This window comes from Meleagris gallopavo, chromosome 2 (genome assembly GCF_000146605.3).
Source record: "Meleagris gallopavo isolate NT-WF06-2002-E0010 breed Aviagen turkey brand Nicholas breeding stock chromosome 2, Turkey_5.1, whole genome shotgun sequence".
Lineage (NCBI taxonomy): Eukaryota > Metazoa > Chordata > Aves > Galliformes > Phasianidae > Meleagris > Meleagris gallopavo.
The window spans coordinates 60,945,551-60,964,110 of NC_015012.2; the positions used below are offsets into that span (position 1 = coordinate 60,945,551).

At 36.5% G+C, this 18,560-nt stretch overlaps 1 protein-coding gene across 2 annotated transcripts in view; it reads left to right on the forward strand.

The window, feature by feature from the left end:
- Positions 1-18,560, forward strand: part of TBC1D32 (TBC1 domain family member 32) — an 86,541-nt gene that overhangs the window by 5,007 nt on the left and 62,974 nt on the right. For both annotated transcript variants that reach the window (XM_010707431.3, XM_010707432.3), the window contains exons 3-17: positions 891-1,052; positions 1,820-1,997; positions 2,599-2,670; positions 3,763-3,888; positions 5,413-5,491; positions 5,640-5,740; positions 5,824-5,885; positions 6,358-6,502; positions 7,109-7,168; positions 8,395-8,494; positions 8,792-8,929; positions 11,306-11,398; positions 11,642-11,784; positions 14,900-15,027; positions 16,002-16,203. In XM_010707431.3, the coding sequence (XP_010705733.1) occupies positions 891-1,052; positions 1,820-1,997; positions 2,599-2,670; positions 3,763-3,888; positions 5,413-5,491; positions 5,640-5,740; positions 5,824-5,885; positions 6,358-6,502; positions 7,109-7,168; positions 8,395-8,494; positions 8,792-8,929; positions 11,306-11,398; positions 11,642-11,784; positions 14,900-15,027; positions 16,002-16,203 (1,789 nt within the window). The remainder of the gene's footprint in view (positions 1-890; positions 1,053-1,819; positions 1,998-2,598; positions 2,671-3,762; positions 3,889-5,412; positions 5,492-5,639; positions 5,741-5,823; positions 5,886-6,357; positions 6,503-7,108; positions 7,169-8,394; positions 8,495-8,791; positions 8,930-11,305; positions 11,399-11,641; positions 11,785-14,899; positions 15,028-16,001; positions 16,204-18,560) is intronic.

Sequence of the window (18,560 nt, forward strand, 5' to 3'; positions counted from 1 at the left end):
AGAGAAAGGGAGAGCTTTATGAAATCTTTTATTAAATAGAGAGTTGGGCAATTTCATTACTGCAGAAGTGAAAAGCTAGTCTAGAAGGCAGGAGAATGCAAATAAATGTGTTTACATCTTTCTTGAAATGAATTTCCATTACTTTCCTTTAGAACAAAAGTGAGATAGGAGGGGAAATAAGCAGGAAATTGAGGGAAAAAAAATAAAATAGAACTGTTATACCTGATAGAACTTGAGGTAGGCAATTCAATGATAAAGTATGTATCGTAATACAAGATAAAATTTTCTGTGCTTTTTTTTGTATCTTCAGTATAATGTGATTTTTTTAATATATCCAAAAAAGCAAGAGCTGCTAACTTGTAAGAGTTGCTTTTATTTACACTTTATAGCTGTGCCTCTGTGCTTACATGATAAAGCGGTTGGAGGATTGGAGCTTGATAGTCTTTAAGGTCCTTTCCAGCCTAAGCCATTCTATGATGTGATTATATGATTTCTGTTTGAATTTTTCTTACTGTAAATTTATTGTAACTAACACAAAGTAGTTACGGATCTGCATTTGATAAAATCAAAATAAGACAGTGATGAATTAATGATGCTCAAAGTAATAAGTTTTGTTTTTTTGTTTATTTTTGCAGTTTTAAGTTTGAGATTTCTTGATACTTTGTTTTTGTCTGCAAAACCTTAACAATTTGATACTGTTCCTTGCTAGATTATGTTGGATATTGAAAAAAATCAATCTTTATTGTATTTTCACAGTTGAGGTTTATTTCTCTGTAAATCCTTACCTTAAAAGTAAGATACCTATGCAGAAAGATGTTAATACAACACTAAAAACGTGTGAGAATGATCACATAGTAATGCCACGTTTCAATTTCGGATGTTTGTTTCAGCTATGAATTTGTGAAATACCTTAGGCAGTATATAAATAATACTCTGGGCTCTCTGATTGAAGAAGAATCGGAAAAATGTACTTCTACTCAAAATCAGAGTGAAGTTTCTGGCTATGATACTCTTGTCCAACATGTTACTAAGAAGACGCGTGAATCAAAGCAGTGAGTATATGCATGTAATTCACATTTTTATTACTTCTTGGTCTGTCTTACCTTTCTCTTAGTGATAGGACAAGGGGCAACGGTTTTGAGTTCATGGAGGGAATGTTTAGACTAGATGTCAGGGGGAGGTGTTCTTAGAGAGTGGTGAGGTGTGAAGATACTGCCCAGAGAGGCTGTGGATGCTCCGTCCAGATTGGATGGGGCTGCAGGTAGCCTGGTCTAGTATCAGATCTGGAGGTTGGTGGATGGTTGGGATTGGAACTTGATGAACCTTGGGATCCCTTTCAATCCAAGCCATTCTGTGATTCTGTGACCTGTATTCACGACCTTGAATCAAGTTGGCATGTTCTTTTCTGGTTCTGTTCAAGGCTTACAACAGAAAAAGAACTGAAAAAACTAACAATAACAATAATTAGAACTGATCTGTTGCCTCAGGCGCAGATCTTCCCCTCAAATGGATTCACATGCTTCCTGCTTAAGAACCTCTCTGGGTAGGATTGTTTTAATGATGGTTTCCTTGAATGGTTTTAGAAGGGCAAAAGAGAATCTTATTATAATTTTGAAATACAGTTTCCTTCCTGACTGAAGGATACCTGCATATTTTGTTGCTCATTTTAGATTTGCATTTTTATTTTCATTGTTTTTCATCCACTGCATTCAGATCTAAGTAACATGCCATATTCACTTTAAGCGGCCTAATTCATTACGTGAGGTTTTTGAATTTGTTACCTCTATGCTCTAATATGAAAATCATCTTTATATTGAAGATACAGAGAAATGATGCATGCCTTGAAGAATGTCATGACGATTGTGGTAGAGTCTTTAATTAACAAGTTCGAAGAAGATCGGATGTGTAATAAGGAGCTGGATAGTAAAACCAAGAAAAAATGTCAAAGTGATTATTATACAGACAACTGTTCTGACAGTGACTCTTCATTCAATCAAGTAAATGCATTTTATCTCTATGTTATGAAATGAGCATGATACTGCAAAATTTCTGCTAGCAGAGATTGAAAGGCAGCCCTAGAGAATGATTAATGCTTCCTATCTTTGATATAGTTGAAAATAAATGAAATGTCATTCTTGTACTTTGAAGTACTGAGCTTATGCTAGCTGCTTGACCTTTAGACAGCATATACTGGAGAATCCTGTATACGTTCTGAAGTACCTATGCAAGTACTGCATAGACTAAGAGAATAGTTAAAGCTGTATTTTATTCAACTTTTTTTGTAATTTTACTTTAGAAGCCAAATAACATATACTTTATTTCTGGACTGCTTCACTATACTACTTAATGAATTATCATAGGGCATTTTATGAAGATACAGGAAACTTTTAAGTGAAGTAAAGCAATATTTTTAAGGGAAATTTTTATTTCTATAAATTTACCTTTGGCCAAATCTCAGAGAATATTTAACATTAAATTCAACATTTTGAAGTTCTAATTATTAAAAGTAAATTAGATACAGAAAGACTGGTTATTTTAATCTTCTGCTATTCAGCTTAATAAAATACATGAATGTTCATTGTATAATGTGTATTACAGAGTTATACATTCATGAGTCAAGAACAATTGCAGCTGCTTGTGGAAAAGTTTGACCCTATTCAGCCTAAGGAAGTAAGTTTAAAAAAAAATAAACATTAATTTGTATCAATCTTTTATGGCATATTGGAAAACAGACTACTATGCAAGCATTCTTATGTACATAAGTGGAATCTTGTCTTGTTTCTTGTATCTTGGCTTCAGTGCTGTAAGTGCATGGCAATGCAGTGTTTCATTCATCATGACAATCAGGCTCAAAAACTGTAGTTGCAGCAAGTATCTTAGTTTTTTGATCAGGAGTTTGTGTGTTATAGATGAACGTTTTTAGTTATAAAAAATTGTTATGTGAGGACTTAAGCTGAACCATGGTTTCCTACAAACACATCTTTTGGTCTTTTTGATAAATTCCATGTTGTCCTTTGCATTATCCCTCTCAGGAGAGAGGTGCCTGCAGATCTGCCAGCAACCCGAGTTGAATGTGTAATGTCCGAGTTATGTTTGCCTTTCTGTCAGTGGCAGTGCTAATTTGGGTCTTTGACCTCCAGTCAGCTACTGGTACTATGAAACTTGGAAAAACTGGTATAAACATGGTGATCATGTAAGCTACGTTTTCTTAGACACCTAGGTAATGTGTCTGATACTATTAAATATGGTTGAAATTTCATTTGATTTCAGTAATATGAAGTGACTAGAGATTACTGTTATATAAAAATAAAAAAGTTATTTAAAATTATTTACGTTATGAAGCCGATGAAAGTTCAATAAAATACAGATTGTTTAGTAACTGTATTTCCAATTTGCCTTACAGACGTTTTAAAGAACAGCTAGGTGCAGTTGTAGCATTTGGTGGTGTTTTTTATATATTCCCTGGTAGCAAAATACTTGATGACAAACAGAAAGTAAGACAGAAATAAATACAGTCCTTTCATCTAGTATTGAAAACCTAATGTTATAAAATGTTTTTGTTGCTTCATAATATGTATGTTTGTTTTTTTTTCCCATCTCACAGACTGTGTTTTTCCCTAATCACCATGGGAAAGCATTTTGAGACTCCTTATCTGTTGTACAGCAAGTCAAGTTCTTCCTTCCTCCAAATTAAATTGTAAATTACTTATTTGAAAGGTTGCTCTGGACAGATTTGCATTGTCTATCTTTCTGACTCTTCAGGTTCGCCAAGAAGCATTGCAGATGCTGTGCTTGGCCCCTCCATCTGATGTATTGAACTCTGAGTGTTGGCCAAATCTGCGTAAGCACCTGACGATGTCTCTGTCAGATCCTGATGAAATAGTCAGTGTAAGTTAGTGTTTTGTACAGAGTCATTAGATACATAGCTGTATTCAATAGTATTGAAAAAGAACAAGAAGTTAGATGTATGAGTATGTATGTACGTATGTATATGAGTAGTCCAGCAAGGTCCTAAGGCAGTTGTTATTTGTGTATGTGTCAGATGTGTCTCCATCAGAAGAGGGGTGGCCAGCAGGGACAGGGTGATTGTCCCCCTCTACTCTGCTCTTGAGAGGCCCCATCTGGAGTACTGTGTCCAGGTCGGGAGCCCCCTGTACAAGAAGGACAGGGAGCTGTTGAAGAGGATCCAGAGGAGGGCCATGAAGATGATGGGGGGACTGGAGCACCTCCCCTATGAAGGCAGGCTGAGGGAGCTGGGCTTGTTCAGCCTGGAGAAAAGAAAGCTGCGAAGTGACCTCATTGCAGCCTTTCAGTACCTAAAGGGAGCCTACAGACAGGAGGGGAGTCAACTCTTTGAAAAAGTAGATAACAGCAGGACAAGAAGAAATGGTTTTAAGTTGAGGGAGGGAAGATTTAGGTTGGATGTCAGGGGGAAGTTCTTTATAGAGAGAGTGATGAGGTGCTGGAACAGGCTGCCCAGAGAGGTTGTGGATGCCCCGTCCCTGGAGGTGTTCAAGGCCAGATTGGATGGGGCCCTGGGCAGCCTGGTGTAGTATTAAATGGGGAGGTTGGTGGCCCTGCATGTGGCAGGGGGGTTGGAGATCCATGATCCCTGTGGTCCCTTCCAATCCTGGCCATTCTGTGATTCTGTGAGATAAAGTTTTTGAAGCTAAAAAAAGACCTGTATGATTCCAACAGGTCTTGATTTAAAGGATTACAGCAGGACTTCAGTAGATTTTTAGACACCACAGTACTCTTTTATGTATTTTTAATGAGGGATGAAGAGGTTTGAATATTGTAAAACAAAATGTTGGCAAAAATCTTGTGTAAAACATTTCATTGTTAAAATTTCCTATTTAAGTCAAGCTTATACTCCATGATGATGAGAAAATAATACACAGAAATATGGCGCAGGCAATGAAGACGAAAGAGTTAGTAGCTCCTTAAACTACTTTCAGATAATTTATTATGCCAATTAAGCCTTTTCTTCCTTTCTTTTCTGAATTTTAAAGTGATTTTCAAATAAATGAATGTTGCCTGAGCTGCTGTCATGTATTACTCTTTCAATTTAGAAGATGTACAATTGCTTGATTTTAATGCTAGTTACAGTCATTGGCATGTTTAATGACATAAAAAGCATTAATGTTAACAGAAAATTATGGTAATATTTGCCAGTCAGTTACTTTGTATTTTAGTGAGCCTTTGCATTGGTGCTGTCAATTGAAGTGTTCAGGTAACATTTCTAGTGTTCTGGAGGTTTCTGTGATAGCAAACTATATATTTATAAAATATGTTTCAGATCTGTAGAAATAACAGTAAGTTAAGAGTAGTGTCACTACATATTGTTTATTGTGCAATACTAATACACGGTTCTATGACTATGTAATACCTTGCTTGCTTTTTCTCTCTTAGGAGAAAATTCTTAGGTTTTATGCAAAAACCTTTTCTTCATCTCCATTTAATATGACAAGAGAAGTCTATACAAGTTTAGGTATGTGCATTAAACTACATTTTTGAATTCGTGAGTCATTTACTTCCCGAAAAACATTTACCTTCTACTATGAAACTGTATAATAAGTCTGTTTTGCCTCTCTTGTCATGGAGCTGGGCTGTTTGTTTTTTTGTTTTGTTTTTTTTAGCACAACATTTGGAGTTTTACTTCCTTTCTGGAGAATATTCTCTTCGTATTTCATCAGGTCTGGATGTATCTAATGCAGATGTAAATCATATACTTAAAAAGGTATAAACTTTTCATGCCTTTTATCTTTTTTGTTGTTCTTGAAATATCATGGATAATTTTAAAACTTACAGTACTGTTAACAGGTTCGTCTGTTAAATGAATACCAGAAGGAAGCTCCATCTTCCTGGATTCGTTATCCAGAAAAGTATGTTGCCTTCAAGAATTCATTGTTGCTTCTCAATTTGTAGATTTTTTTTTGACATATGATTAGATGCATGTGATGTTAGCAAAATACTTTAAAAGGGTATGCAAACGACTTGTCAGTGGAAAGGGATAAAATAACAGAAGAAGAGAAAAGTGGGATAGGGTAGTTGCATAGGGGTGACCATGGATGATATTAAGCTGTTTATTAAGCTTTCAGAGTGTTTTGCAAAGTAACAAATGTGACATCTTGTGCTTACAAAATACGTAATTATTTAAGAAAGTACACCTTAATATTGTTCATTTCTTTCATGGTAACATAAAAAATCAATGTCCTTATAAGATTGAGTTAAAGATAACATTGATATTTAATTTTTATCTAAACAGCAAGGATTTACAATAAGGTTTGGTTTAGAAGACTACTGACAGATTTAAGTGATTTTTGCTTTTTTTTTTTTTCCTATTTATGTCTTAAGGTACATGGAGGAAATAGTAGAGAGTACCTTGTCACTGTTGTCAGTAAAACATGATCCTAGTCATCCTGCCTCTTCAGACTTCTTAAGTCCAGTCTACTTTTTGGCTCTGCTGGATATCAAGGCTATATGGTTTAAAAAGTGGACGGTAAGCAAAAAGAAAGTAAAAGAAAAACCCACCAAACTTGTTGAATTCAGACGTATCTTGAAAACTTTGCTTATAACTCTTTTTATCACGGACCTACTAGGACGTTGATAACAAACTATAGTAATAAAAACTGTAATTAAGGAAATCTGGGTTTCTTTAGGCATTTAGATCCTTTACCCTTTGACACTAGTCCCTCCCTTCCTCAAGAGTAAGTTATATATTAAGGTACGCAAATTGTCTGCTCCAGTGGATGTTAGAGATTTTTGCAGTCTGTCATTTTTAAACTTGTAATTTACAATTTGCTAACTAGTGTAAAACATGTAAAATACTTCAACCTTGTTATCGATACTATGTTTTACTGTATGATCTGCTGCACATTCTGTGGAATTTTTCAATTTTTTTTTTTTTTTTGACATCTTAATCTACTGCAAACAGAGGCTGGTTTGAATATAATATTAGTTTAAGCAAGCTGGATTTCAGTACATTGAATATATATTGTGCACAGGATCCTTAATGGGATAGGATTTGAAATAATTTTGACTTTTTTGTTTCAAAACTAAAATTCATGTATTTGGAATTGACACTACTTCTTCTGTGTAATTTTAGCATGCACATTACAGCAGAACAGTGATACTTAGGCTTTTGGAAAAGAAATATAAATTTTTGGTAAGTATATCCAAAGGATATTTCTACATGTTTCTTGTTTTTGCCTTGTCCTTCTTGTGAGAGCTGTTCCATGTTCATAGTCTAGATGAGGCTGGATGTGGTAGCCTGGTCTAGTAGTTGGCGACCATGCCCATGGCAGGGGGGTTGAAACTAGGTGATCTTTGTGGTCCTTTTTAACCCAGGCCATTCCATGATTCTATGAGCAATTTTTTTCCCCCTAATTTTATCTTTGATTAAATGCGCCAATTTTTAATACAGAGAAGATATGTGACCTGCTCTGAGTAAGTGGAATGTTTATAGCAAGTGTTTAAGTAGGATTTTTATCTGTTAATACTTTATTTTGCATCCTTATTTATAATTATTTCTGTCATTGTATAAAAATAGAAAACGTTGCATGAAGAAATGCAGTAATAACTCTCTGCTGAATTTAGATGTAAAGTGAGTCAGAAAAAAATCATACTCTTGAAAGTCAGATATGAACTGCTAAGGGTTAAAAGTGTCAGCAAGTTGAATCAAATGGCTTGCAGCTAAAAGATTATGATAGGAAGTCCAGTCCATAAGCAGGATAGTTTTGTGGTGTATAAGCATGGAGCGGGGTAGTTTTATGTAATGGTGTGAAAGTAAGGGTGGCATGGTATTTTTTCTTTTTGTGCATATCTGTAAGTTTTTGTCACTGTGAAAAAAATCAAGAGATCCAAAATGTGGTGTCTAAACATAGTTTTTTTTCATGTGCTACATTTTGTTTCATTTCTAACTCCATGGTGATAAAATTTCAACTTTTATAAACAGTGATTGTATTATGTGAATGAATAATATTCTGTAATAAAGCTGGAAGCACCCAGTAACCAACCTTAAGGTTTAGTAGATATAATCTCAACAAAGTTTTTTACATATGTATATGAAAATCTTCCATAGTAATGACCATATGGCAATCGAGTATTGTTACAAACTTCTCAGAATGCTTACATGTTCTCTGTGTTCTTGTTTGTAGATTGATTGGTTTAGCGTGCTTATACATCTGTAGATTGTGTTAATGTGTTTTAATAGCCATGTAAAGTTTTGCATCCCTTCTGTTACCCATTCAAAAGCCCTGAAACATGAAGTAGCTTCAGTGATGTGAATTTATACATTCTTTTATTAATGGGCAATACTAGGATACCAAAGTAAACATGTTTCTTGTAAAAAATGACGAGTATTGTGTTATTATGTGCTCTTTTTTCCTACAGATTAATGCAGCTGTCCAGCAATGTCTTGATTATTTTGAATTTTGCAAGACGGCAATTAGTAAAACTTCCAGAGTCGATGACTTCTCTCAGCAGCATTCTAGTGAGTCTTTTGTATCTATTGCATTACAAACTCATGGATTTGCTTTCTCAGTATCTTCGAGCATGCTACCTTAAGAGGAAGACATCCAGACATCCTGTTTGTTCTTTTTCTTAATCAAATATTTTATGTCTGGCTTTTGAGACACCACTGGTAGTCTTTTAATTATTTATACTCTCTGTCTTTGTATATAAAATGATCTACATGTACTATAGACACATTATAAGTAGCAGCCACCTATTGTAAAGTAAATTAATATAGTCAAGTACTAATTTTGTTTTCTTTTTGTTGTTGTTGTAGATAATGAGCAGAAGTTTTTTTATACTGGATCAGAATTGCAGTACATCTATTTTGTTCATTCATTATGCCTTTTAGGCAGATTGTTGATTTATAAGCAAGGCCGAAATCTCTTTCCAGTACAGCTGAAAAACAAAAAAGGTAAGAGGGGAGGTGAGGAAAATGGAACCTTTTGAGCAACAACAGCATATTTGTACTTACATATGTTTCGACTGCAATACTGTAGGTGTTACAGGATGAAGTTCTGTTTTAGCAATTCTGTGCCTACCAAACTTTGTTAAAAGATGACATAGATAATTTTCAGCTTCAGCACTGTTTTCTAATCTTTGATGGATATGGTTGAATAGAGCATTTTTTTCCTGATAATATATGTATTAATTTCATGTTGAAGGAGAGTTCTATCAGTATATGATTCAGTCTTTCTAGCTATGGGTAATATCTTTTGTCAAGACATTGATATAATTGATTGTCTGGTGAAGTCCCTGGTGACTGGAAAAAGGGAAACATTACTCCCATTTTTTAAGAAAGGGAGAAAGGAAGATCTGGGAAACTACAGGCCGGTAAGCCCCACCTCTGTGCCTGGGAAGATCGTGGAGTTCCGTGGATCCTAGAAGCTATGTTAAGCACATATGAGATAAAGAGGTGATTCGAGACAGTAAGCATGGCTTCACCAAGGGCGGATTGTGCCTGACCAATCTGGTGGCATTCTATGATGGAGTGATGGCTTTGGTGGATGGGGGAGGGGGAGTGGGATGTCATCTACCTGGACTTCTGCAAGGCCTTTGACATGGTCCCTCACCACATCCTTCTCTCTAAATTGGAGAGATGTGGATTTGAAGGATAGACTGTTCGATGGATTAGGAATTGGCTGGCTGGATGCAGCCAAATGGTTGTGATCAATGGTTCTGTGTCCAGATGGGGGCCGGTCACAAGCCATGCCTCTCAGGGGTTGGTCTTGGGACCAGTGCTCTTCAGCATCTTCATCAACGACATAGATGATTGCATTGAGTGCACCCTCAGCAAGTTTGTGGATGACACCAAACTGAGCGGTGCAGTCGATACATTGGAAGGAAGGGAAGCCATCCAGAGGGACCTGACAGGCTGGAGAAGTGGGCCCATGAAAACCTAATGAGGTTCAATAAGGCAAAGTGGAGGGTATGCACTTGGGTTGGGGCAATCCCAGGTATTTATACAAGCTGATGAAAGATCTCCTTGAGAGCAGTCCTGCAGAGAAGGACTTGGGGGTCCTGGTAGACAAGAAGCTGGACATGAGTCAGCAGTTTGTGCTTGTAGCCCAAAAGGCCAACTGTGTTCTGGGTGCATTAAAAAAGGGATGGCCAGCAGGGAGAGGGAGGTGATTGTCCTCTTCTACTCAGCTCTTCTGAGGCCCCATCTGGACTAGTGCATCTAGGCCTGGGGCCCCAGTACAGGAAGGACGTGAAGCTCTTGGAGCGGATCCAGACGAGGGCCGCTAAGATGATCCGAGGGCTGGAGCACCTCTCCTATGAGGAAAGGTTGAGGGAACTGGACTTGTTTAGCTTGGAGAGGAGAAGGCTCCGGGGAGACCTCATTGTGGCTTTCCAGTACTTGAAGGGAGTAGTATGAACTGGAGGGCGTATGACTTTATGAGGGTGGATAGTGATAGGACAAGGGGGAATGGTTTTCAACTGAGACAGGGGAGGTTTAGGTTAGATATTAGGAGGAAGTTTTTCACTCAGAGGATGATGATACACTTGAACAGGTTGCCTAAGGAGGTTATGGGTGCTGCATCCCTGGAGGCATTCAAGGCCAGGCTGGATGTGGCTCTGGGTCAGCCTGGTCTGGTGGTTGACGACCCTGCCCATGGCAGGGGGATTGAAACTAAATGATCATTGTGGTCCTTTTCAACCCAGGCCATTCCGTGATTCTATGATTGGAAAGAGAAGTGCTTGGAGATTTCACATGTGAAACAAAATCAGTACTTCAAATTAAATACAATTTTACCAATTACTCTGAGTTTGACTTAATTATATAATAAAACAGTGCAGAGGGAATGATCGATAGCTATGGAACAGAGGTGTTAGTAAGTACAGGAGAGATGAGATGGAAACGCCCTTGGAAGTCCAGAGAAATCTACGTTTAGTGATACACAATGTGATAACAGTCATAGCTTTCCATTACATTAGTATCTCTATTAATCCAATATAGAATTAATTGCATTTCTGGATAGCAGTAGTTATGTCTATTAAAGATTTTTCATAACTCCAATTTGAGAATGAGATCTTAAGAGACCCAGTATAGGAAGTTGCAAGGAAGGAACATCCACTCACTGAATCATTTTTTTCATTTATATATTATTTGTATAACTCCATGTAAGCAATGATCTTTTGATGATACTTACTTTTTTCTCTCCCCTACAAAAGTAAAAGTCTCATCCTCTTATGTGTCCTCTGCTTCATGGATACCAGCCCTTTCCTCACAAATTTATAAAATCGCAGTCATATTTGAGTTTCCAGAGTGCTCTTTTCTTTTTTATAGATTGCGTATCCCTAACTGATCTGTTGGTATTATTTACTCAACTTATTTATTACTCTCCAAGATACTCAAAGGAGGCTTTGACAGCACATACAGGTAAATGTTTTTTATATATGCTAAAATGTATAGTAATAGTGAGACCTCTGGTAACATTTAAAGAAATAATAATTTGGGTCTGTTTGTTTTGCAGATTTTTATCTTCCCTTTCTCTGTAAGATTTTCTCCCTCCCTCTTTAAACCATTGCTTAAAGAAAGTGTTATTAATATAGCATTTATATAGGCTACATACATATGTTTATGTAACTTAATACATATATTCATAATTCTTGTGTTTGACAGACAATTATTCTCCAGCAAGTCTCGTTATGGAGATTCTGCAAGTGTTCTGTGATCAAACAGGGTGTGCTACTGACTGTTTATATACAGATGCAGTGATGGATGCCCTACTTGATCCTCTTCAAAGTTTACTGAATGGTACAGAGGTTTGTAGTAGTCTTCAAAATAAATTTTAAATATGTAGTATATTATATTTTTAATATTTTTTTCAGAAAATTTATGTTGTCATGTGGTAACTCCAGTAGTATTTTCTACTTTAGCTATTACAGTAAGCTTAAATAGTATATATTGTCATTATCATTTGTCATATAGTTTTCTTCAAATCTTGTGAATAGTAGAAAAAATTGAACTGTAGTGAGACCATTCCCTTTGGGAACCTTTTTCTTCCTATACTTTTTCCTATTTTATGTGTTATCTTTCTAATCCACTCTGTCTGCTATTTAAAAGGAAATTTACTTTTGATAATTTCTAAATGTGGTTGACAACTTGAAATTAAACGTTTCCAGTAATTAGTGTGGGCAAAATACATAATACCATATGGAAAATTAGAGTTTTCTGATTTGGTAAAAGGAAGAGATTTAAAAAAAACTCTGTAAGATCTGTACAAATTTTGTGAAATACTGTCTACCTTTAAGTACTTGAAAGTTTAGTTGAACTTGCCTTGCAAGGAGTTTAAGTTTCAGCTTATCCTATTGTTTTCGTTTTGACAAGATGCTTTCATTGCCTTAGGTGACTATAAATCTCAAGAAAGAGAAATTGAGGACCTGGATCTAGCGTGCATTAAGAGCCTGAGCTATGGTATTTGAGAGAAATTAATAGCTGAGAAGTTTTTAGTTTCCTGTTACTCAGATGTACAAAAGACCATCTAGATTCCTAACTTTACTACCTCATCCAGATTCTTAATTTTTTTAATACCCTCCTGATTATTATTTTTTCTGAGCAGTTTGTGAACTTTTAGGAAAGATTCTTCATATTAATGCATATCAAAAATATTCCAGTGCTTACAGTATTTTCAAATATTTTAAAGCATTTTGTTTATAATGTTTAAAACTATAGCGTTGAAAATCACGTCAATACTCTTAGTTCTTTTGCCAGTGTCTGTACTGAGTTAAGTAGCATCACTTACACATTTTATTTTATATTTATGGATACTTTTCAGAATTAAGACTTCAAGTTGTCGTGATTTTATTGCTGACTGCAAAAATGTAGTGCAGATTTTTTGAAGAACTAAAAATTGTTAAGCCTGAATATACTGTAGACACTAATTATCAAATTTAAAAAATAGTACTAAGATGATAATGCATGGATTGGCTGAGATGGAGGACTAGGTAATCCTCCAAGCAACCTTTATGGTCACATTGGATTCTAAAGCATGAGAGACAAATGTATACAGTAGTAACTTTTTAATTGATAAAGTAGTAAGTCAGTCCTTAACAGCTCTTCATTTTCTCTTTTTTTATGTGATACCCAGATAGCTAGATATCACAGGTAGCTGAATTCTCTCCAATTATAAGAAATCATGCAATTTAGTAACAGATTTTTTTGAACAAAAAAACCTAAGTCTTATTCAGGAATACTTAATGCCAACCAGCTGTAGCATGCTATGTATGTATTGTGAATCTGAAAAGTGCCATGTTTCTTCTAATGAAGATACAAATTATTTTGTATCCAATCTGACAAACCAACAACTAGGAAAGATTGACAAAGTCAGAATAGCTTTTTCTCTTTTACCAGAATTGTAATTCTTGTTTCCCAAGCAAACCACTGGCACTTTGTAGACACTTATGAACCCAACGTTGCAATGAAGGACGTGGCTCTCCAGTGCTGAATTGTGCCTGTCTCAGACTTTGAGGCCTGCGGCCACATACCTGGCTTCATTTGAGAATGGAAAGCATTGGAGATGCATACAAGGCTCCTTAGCTCCACGGTGGGCCTAATGAACAAACCGTCATGTTATTTGGGCCACACATCTGCTTTAATTAAGAGTAAAGACTTTACCTGTTAAGCAGTGTGGTATTGCATATCTCCAGTAGAGAGAGAAACTCGGTGACTGTGAGCAGGAATTGTCAAAAAGATTTGTTTGTGAGCAATGTTTTTGACTTTTTGAGTTCTGTAGTCTCTGAGTTGCTGCTGAAGCATAACTAGTACAGAATATGGTATTCACATTGAAAATAAAGTACTGTGTGTTTTTTCTTGGACAGGGAAAGCAAAATAATACTATTCCAAAGAGAAAGTGACAGCATAGTGTTTTCCTTCTTTAAAATTCTAAACAGCCAAACACAGTAATCTAAAAATAAAATGTCAATTTCTTTTAACCCTCAGTTACAGAGGTAATTTTAACGAGAAAAACCAAAGTCCTAATAATATTTATCTCTGATTATACTGACTGCTGGCATTAATAGTAAATTCCTTAAATTGTAAAGTAATAAGACTTTTTCCTGGGTGCTCTATATAATACACAGATCTACCAATGAGAGAAAAAGCAGGAGCTGAATTGCATAGCTGTGTGAAAATCCCTTCTCCCATGAGTCCAGTGATCCTTGATGAATAACAGAGGAGTGGAAAGGATTTGAGCAGTGGACTTCGGCTTTAGGGTAGTGGTGTTCTGCTCTGACATACTAAGCATTTAATAAATGCCACTCGGAACAGTACTTCCCTTTAGCTCATCTTTGCCTAAAATTGATCTCTCTGTTGACTCTACCCTGTTTTCTTGGGTACAGCATCTGTTTATAAATCTGGGTAATTTGAAGTTTCTGGATGGGAGAGACTCCAGTTATCTCTTGGCTGTATATTCACAGAATCACACAATGATTGAAGTTGGAAGAGGACGGAGGTCTTCTGGTCTAAACAGGCCTACCAAGAGCCTGTGCAACTGGAATTCCATGTCTTACCAAACAGTTTCCAGTGCATATGCAGCAAAACAATAGTGTGTTTCTCACCTTGACTCAGATACTAGATGGCTTATCAAGAATCTTTCCACATTCATTGCGGGAAAAGAGAAGAGAGTTTAGAAATGTCTGTTCCCTGTATTTTGTAGTCATCAGACTTCTGCCATAATCATTAAAAGTGGCAATTACTGCCTTCTGTGATGTAGATTTTTATGTGATGGCATTTGAGCATAGGCTGCTTTCCTTTTGTTTAAACCATCCAGCAGACATCAGAAAGGTGACCTTCATTCAAATTCTGCATATATAAGCAGACTTGAATAAACAGCTTTTAGTAAAGCAATGAATTTAAAACTTTTTTTTGGCTCCCAAACAGGTATTTATAAATTGCCTTGAAACCACTTTAATTGATGTAGCTGATATTTTGGCAAGGATTGCTGCTGCAGAAGATGGTCTTTCTGTTCTTCTTTATGGAGAAAATAAAAACTCTGCAAAAGAAAATAGGTAAGAAGACATTAGTGAATAACATCAGTGAGGAATTTAATGAATTGCTAGTCTTATGAAGAGATACTCAGTTTTAAGAAATTATTTGTAGCATCTTTTGTTTGTGTTTGAAGTAAAAATATCTCATTATCAAATAGGAAGTGCTTTTGAGAATGTATAAGAGAGAGATTTATGTGTATAACCAGGTAAAATCGCACTTCTAAAGAAATATGTGACTTGCTCCAAAAGTAATGCCTCCTAGTTATTTCCATGGAAACTACAACAAACAAATAGAGCACAGTAACACTGCTTGAAAGAGAACGTCAGCTACAGAACGTTACATTTCAATGTTGCCACCATGATTAGCTATGCATTTTCACCAATGATGAACAAGAGCCTGCATGTTGCACTTGTGAAGGTCTTCATGGGTGTATACGGAATGTAGTTCGTGTTTCACACCACTGCTGCCACTGCTGAAGCACACTGTCTACCCACTGTCTCACTATGCAAACATCCACTATTTTGTCTCCATAAACATTCAGCGAACATTGTTGAATGACAGTGGGTGCAGTATTTTCCACATGGAGGAATTCAGTTACACACTTTTGCTTCATAAATGCTTCCGTATCAGACAGCGTTCTGTCAGATTACCCTTCTGCTGCCATCTGCAACAATGCAACAGAATGTAATGGAATATTTATGGGAAGCTTCAGCTTCAAAACACAGTTTATGTAGTTCACAGCATTTTGGGCTAGATGTTAGATAGTGGCTGCATGTTTGTTTTATGTGGACCAATAGCTAAGGTAAAACCACTTGCTTTACATCCTTTATTTGGACTACTGTTGGAAGTATTAATATATTGGACTCCTCCAGGGTGGGTAATAATTTCTTTCCACTACTCCTAGAAAAATTTAACTAAGCTCTGACAAAGGATTTTTTTCAGGGCTCATTGAAGGCTACAAACCAACATTTTAAAAGTGTTATTTTATTTCCAGTCCTACAGCTGTTCGTATAATTGTTCAGTTCACAAAGAAACTTCTTCATGACGACATTTCTCTTTTATCTGGATCCAAGCTTTTGCAAGTTGTTAAAGGAGCTTTCATTTTTGTATGTCGTCAGATGTATAGAACATGTGAAGGCCTGCAGATGCTAATTCCTTATGGCTTGCATGAATCAATTGGAGAGGCCTGGAAAAAGGTAAATCTTACTTTGTACTGGGAAGTTTAGAAAAATTTTACTTTGAGAGGTTTAGCTTAATGTGACAGATTTTCCTTAGTATAGATTCCTCTTACTTAAGAGGTGAGATAAGAATGCTTGGAATTGTTCTAAAAGTGAAGTTCTACTTTTCAAAATTTCCTTCTGTATGTAAATGTAGCAGCAGCTTAAATTGAGACTTATGTGTCTTAAGATTAAACCAGGAACTCTGAAGATGTATAGGTAGGCCTATCATTCATTGATCAACTGCTTTTTAAACGTTATCATTGATGCTAGAAATTATCTAATGTTCACTATTTGTCTGCTTGGATTTTAGTAAAGCATTTGATGCTGTTTCCTTCAGTATTCTCTTGGAGAAACTGGTTGCTCATGCCTTGAACAAATGTCCGGTTGTCTGGATGAAGAGCATGCTGGACAGCCTGGCTCAAAGAGTTCCAGTGAATGGAGTTCAGTCCAGTTGGCTGCTGGTCTCCAGTGGTGTTCCCTAGCAAACAGTACTAGGGCAGATTTTGTTTAACATTTTTATCAGAGATCTGGATGGAGGAGATCAAGTGCGCCCTCACTGAGTTTGCAGGCAATAGTAAGTTAGGCAGGACTTCCTACTTCACAGTAGGAAGGCTTTGCAGAAGGATCTGCATAGGCTAAATCAGTGCGCCAAGTCCAATCTCATGACTTTCAACAGGATTGTCAGGTACTGCACTTGTACAGGTATATGTAGAGGTACAGTCTTGGGGAAGAGTAGCGGGAATGTTGTCCAGCAGAAAAGTACCTAGAAATCCTGGTTGGCAGCTGGCTAAACATGAAGCCAGAAGTGTGCCTGGTTAGTCAAGAAGGCCAGTGACATCATGTCAGAAATACTGTGGCCAGTATGACTCAGGAAGTGATTTGTCCCTTTGTACACACCTGAAATACTGTGTTTGGTTTTGGACCCCTCACTACAGGAAGGCTATTTGGCTACTCAGGTGTGTGCAGAGATGAGTGACTTAAATATTTGGCTTTAATGGTTAGATGCTACTGAGATATTCTCAAAGTTGAAGGGTTATTCTCAAAGATGAATGGTCTGAAAATCAAGATTTTTGAGGAATGGCTGAGGAAATTGGGGTTGTTTTGTATAGAGAAGAGAAGCAGGGGAGGGGCCTCCTTGCTTCTTGTTGAAAGGAGGTTGAAGTGAAGAGAATGTCCAGCCTCTTTTCTAAAGTTTCAAGTGATAGGATGTGAGGAAAGGGACCAAGGGAGATTGAGACAGTATATTAAGAAGAATTTTTTCATGGTCAAGCACCAGAACAGTCCACCCACGAAAGTGATGGTGTCCCCATCCCTGAATGTATTTGGTAAGTGTGAACATGATACTAAGGAATGTGGTTAAGTGATGGGATTTGGTAGGTCAGGTTCGTGGTTGCTCTTGGTGATCTTGGAGGCCTTTTCTAACCTGCGGATGATTCTGTGATTCTGTATTTGTCACTGTCTGCTAGAGATCTGATCTTCATTCCTGCTCTGGGCTGTTTTGTAAGGAAAAACTCCTCTGATGTGATCTCAATATTTTTTAAGTTAAACCAATTAGTTTTGGTGGAAGATAGAAAAATATTTGACAAATATTTGACTTAAATGGTTGACTTAGATGGTTAGATGCTACTGAGATATTCTTAAGAGACTGTAGTAAGATGCACAAAGATGGAGTTCTTGTGCTATCTGTGTGTGGATACACTATGTAGAGTGTACACTTTCTCTTCCATCTGATTATTAGTCCAATGCATTTTCTGCTGGAAAGATCATGGGGACAACCATGAAGACTGTTCTGCTTTCTATTATAAATTTACTGAACAAGATATGTAGATCCTTGCTTTATTCTATATATATTTTTTTCTTTTTTTTTTGCTCCTATAATCATATGCAGTGTGAAAATTCTTACCAATTCTTACCATTTTGTCAGACTGCGCATCTACTGCCATCTGTAATAATGCAACAGAACACAGTGGAATATTAGTGGGAAAGTTCAGCCTCTATTGCCTTATGACCAACATCAGTCTCTGACATCAGGAGCCAGCATAATAAAATAGAAGGCACTACTTCTGGAGCAGCCCTCATGTTATTGTTAAGATGGAAGAGTGACACCAGGTGCTCCTTGCAAAAGCAGTTTTCAAAAAGTTCACAGTGAATTCAGACACATGTTGAAATCATGAAAGTAACTTGGGCAATATTTAGATAACATGCAAAACTTCAGTTTTGGCATTTGTCTAAGCAGAAACATTGTATTTGAACTATGGATACCAAAATTCTTATTGGAAGCAAACAAAATTAAGCTGTGTTACTTCACTTTATATTGAAAAATTGAATCATTT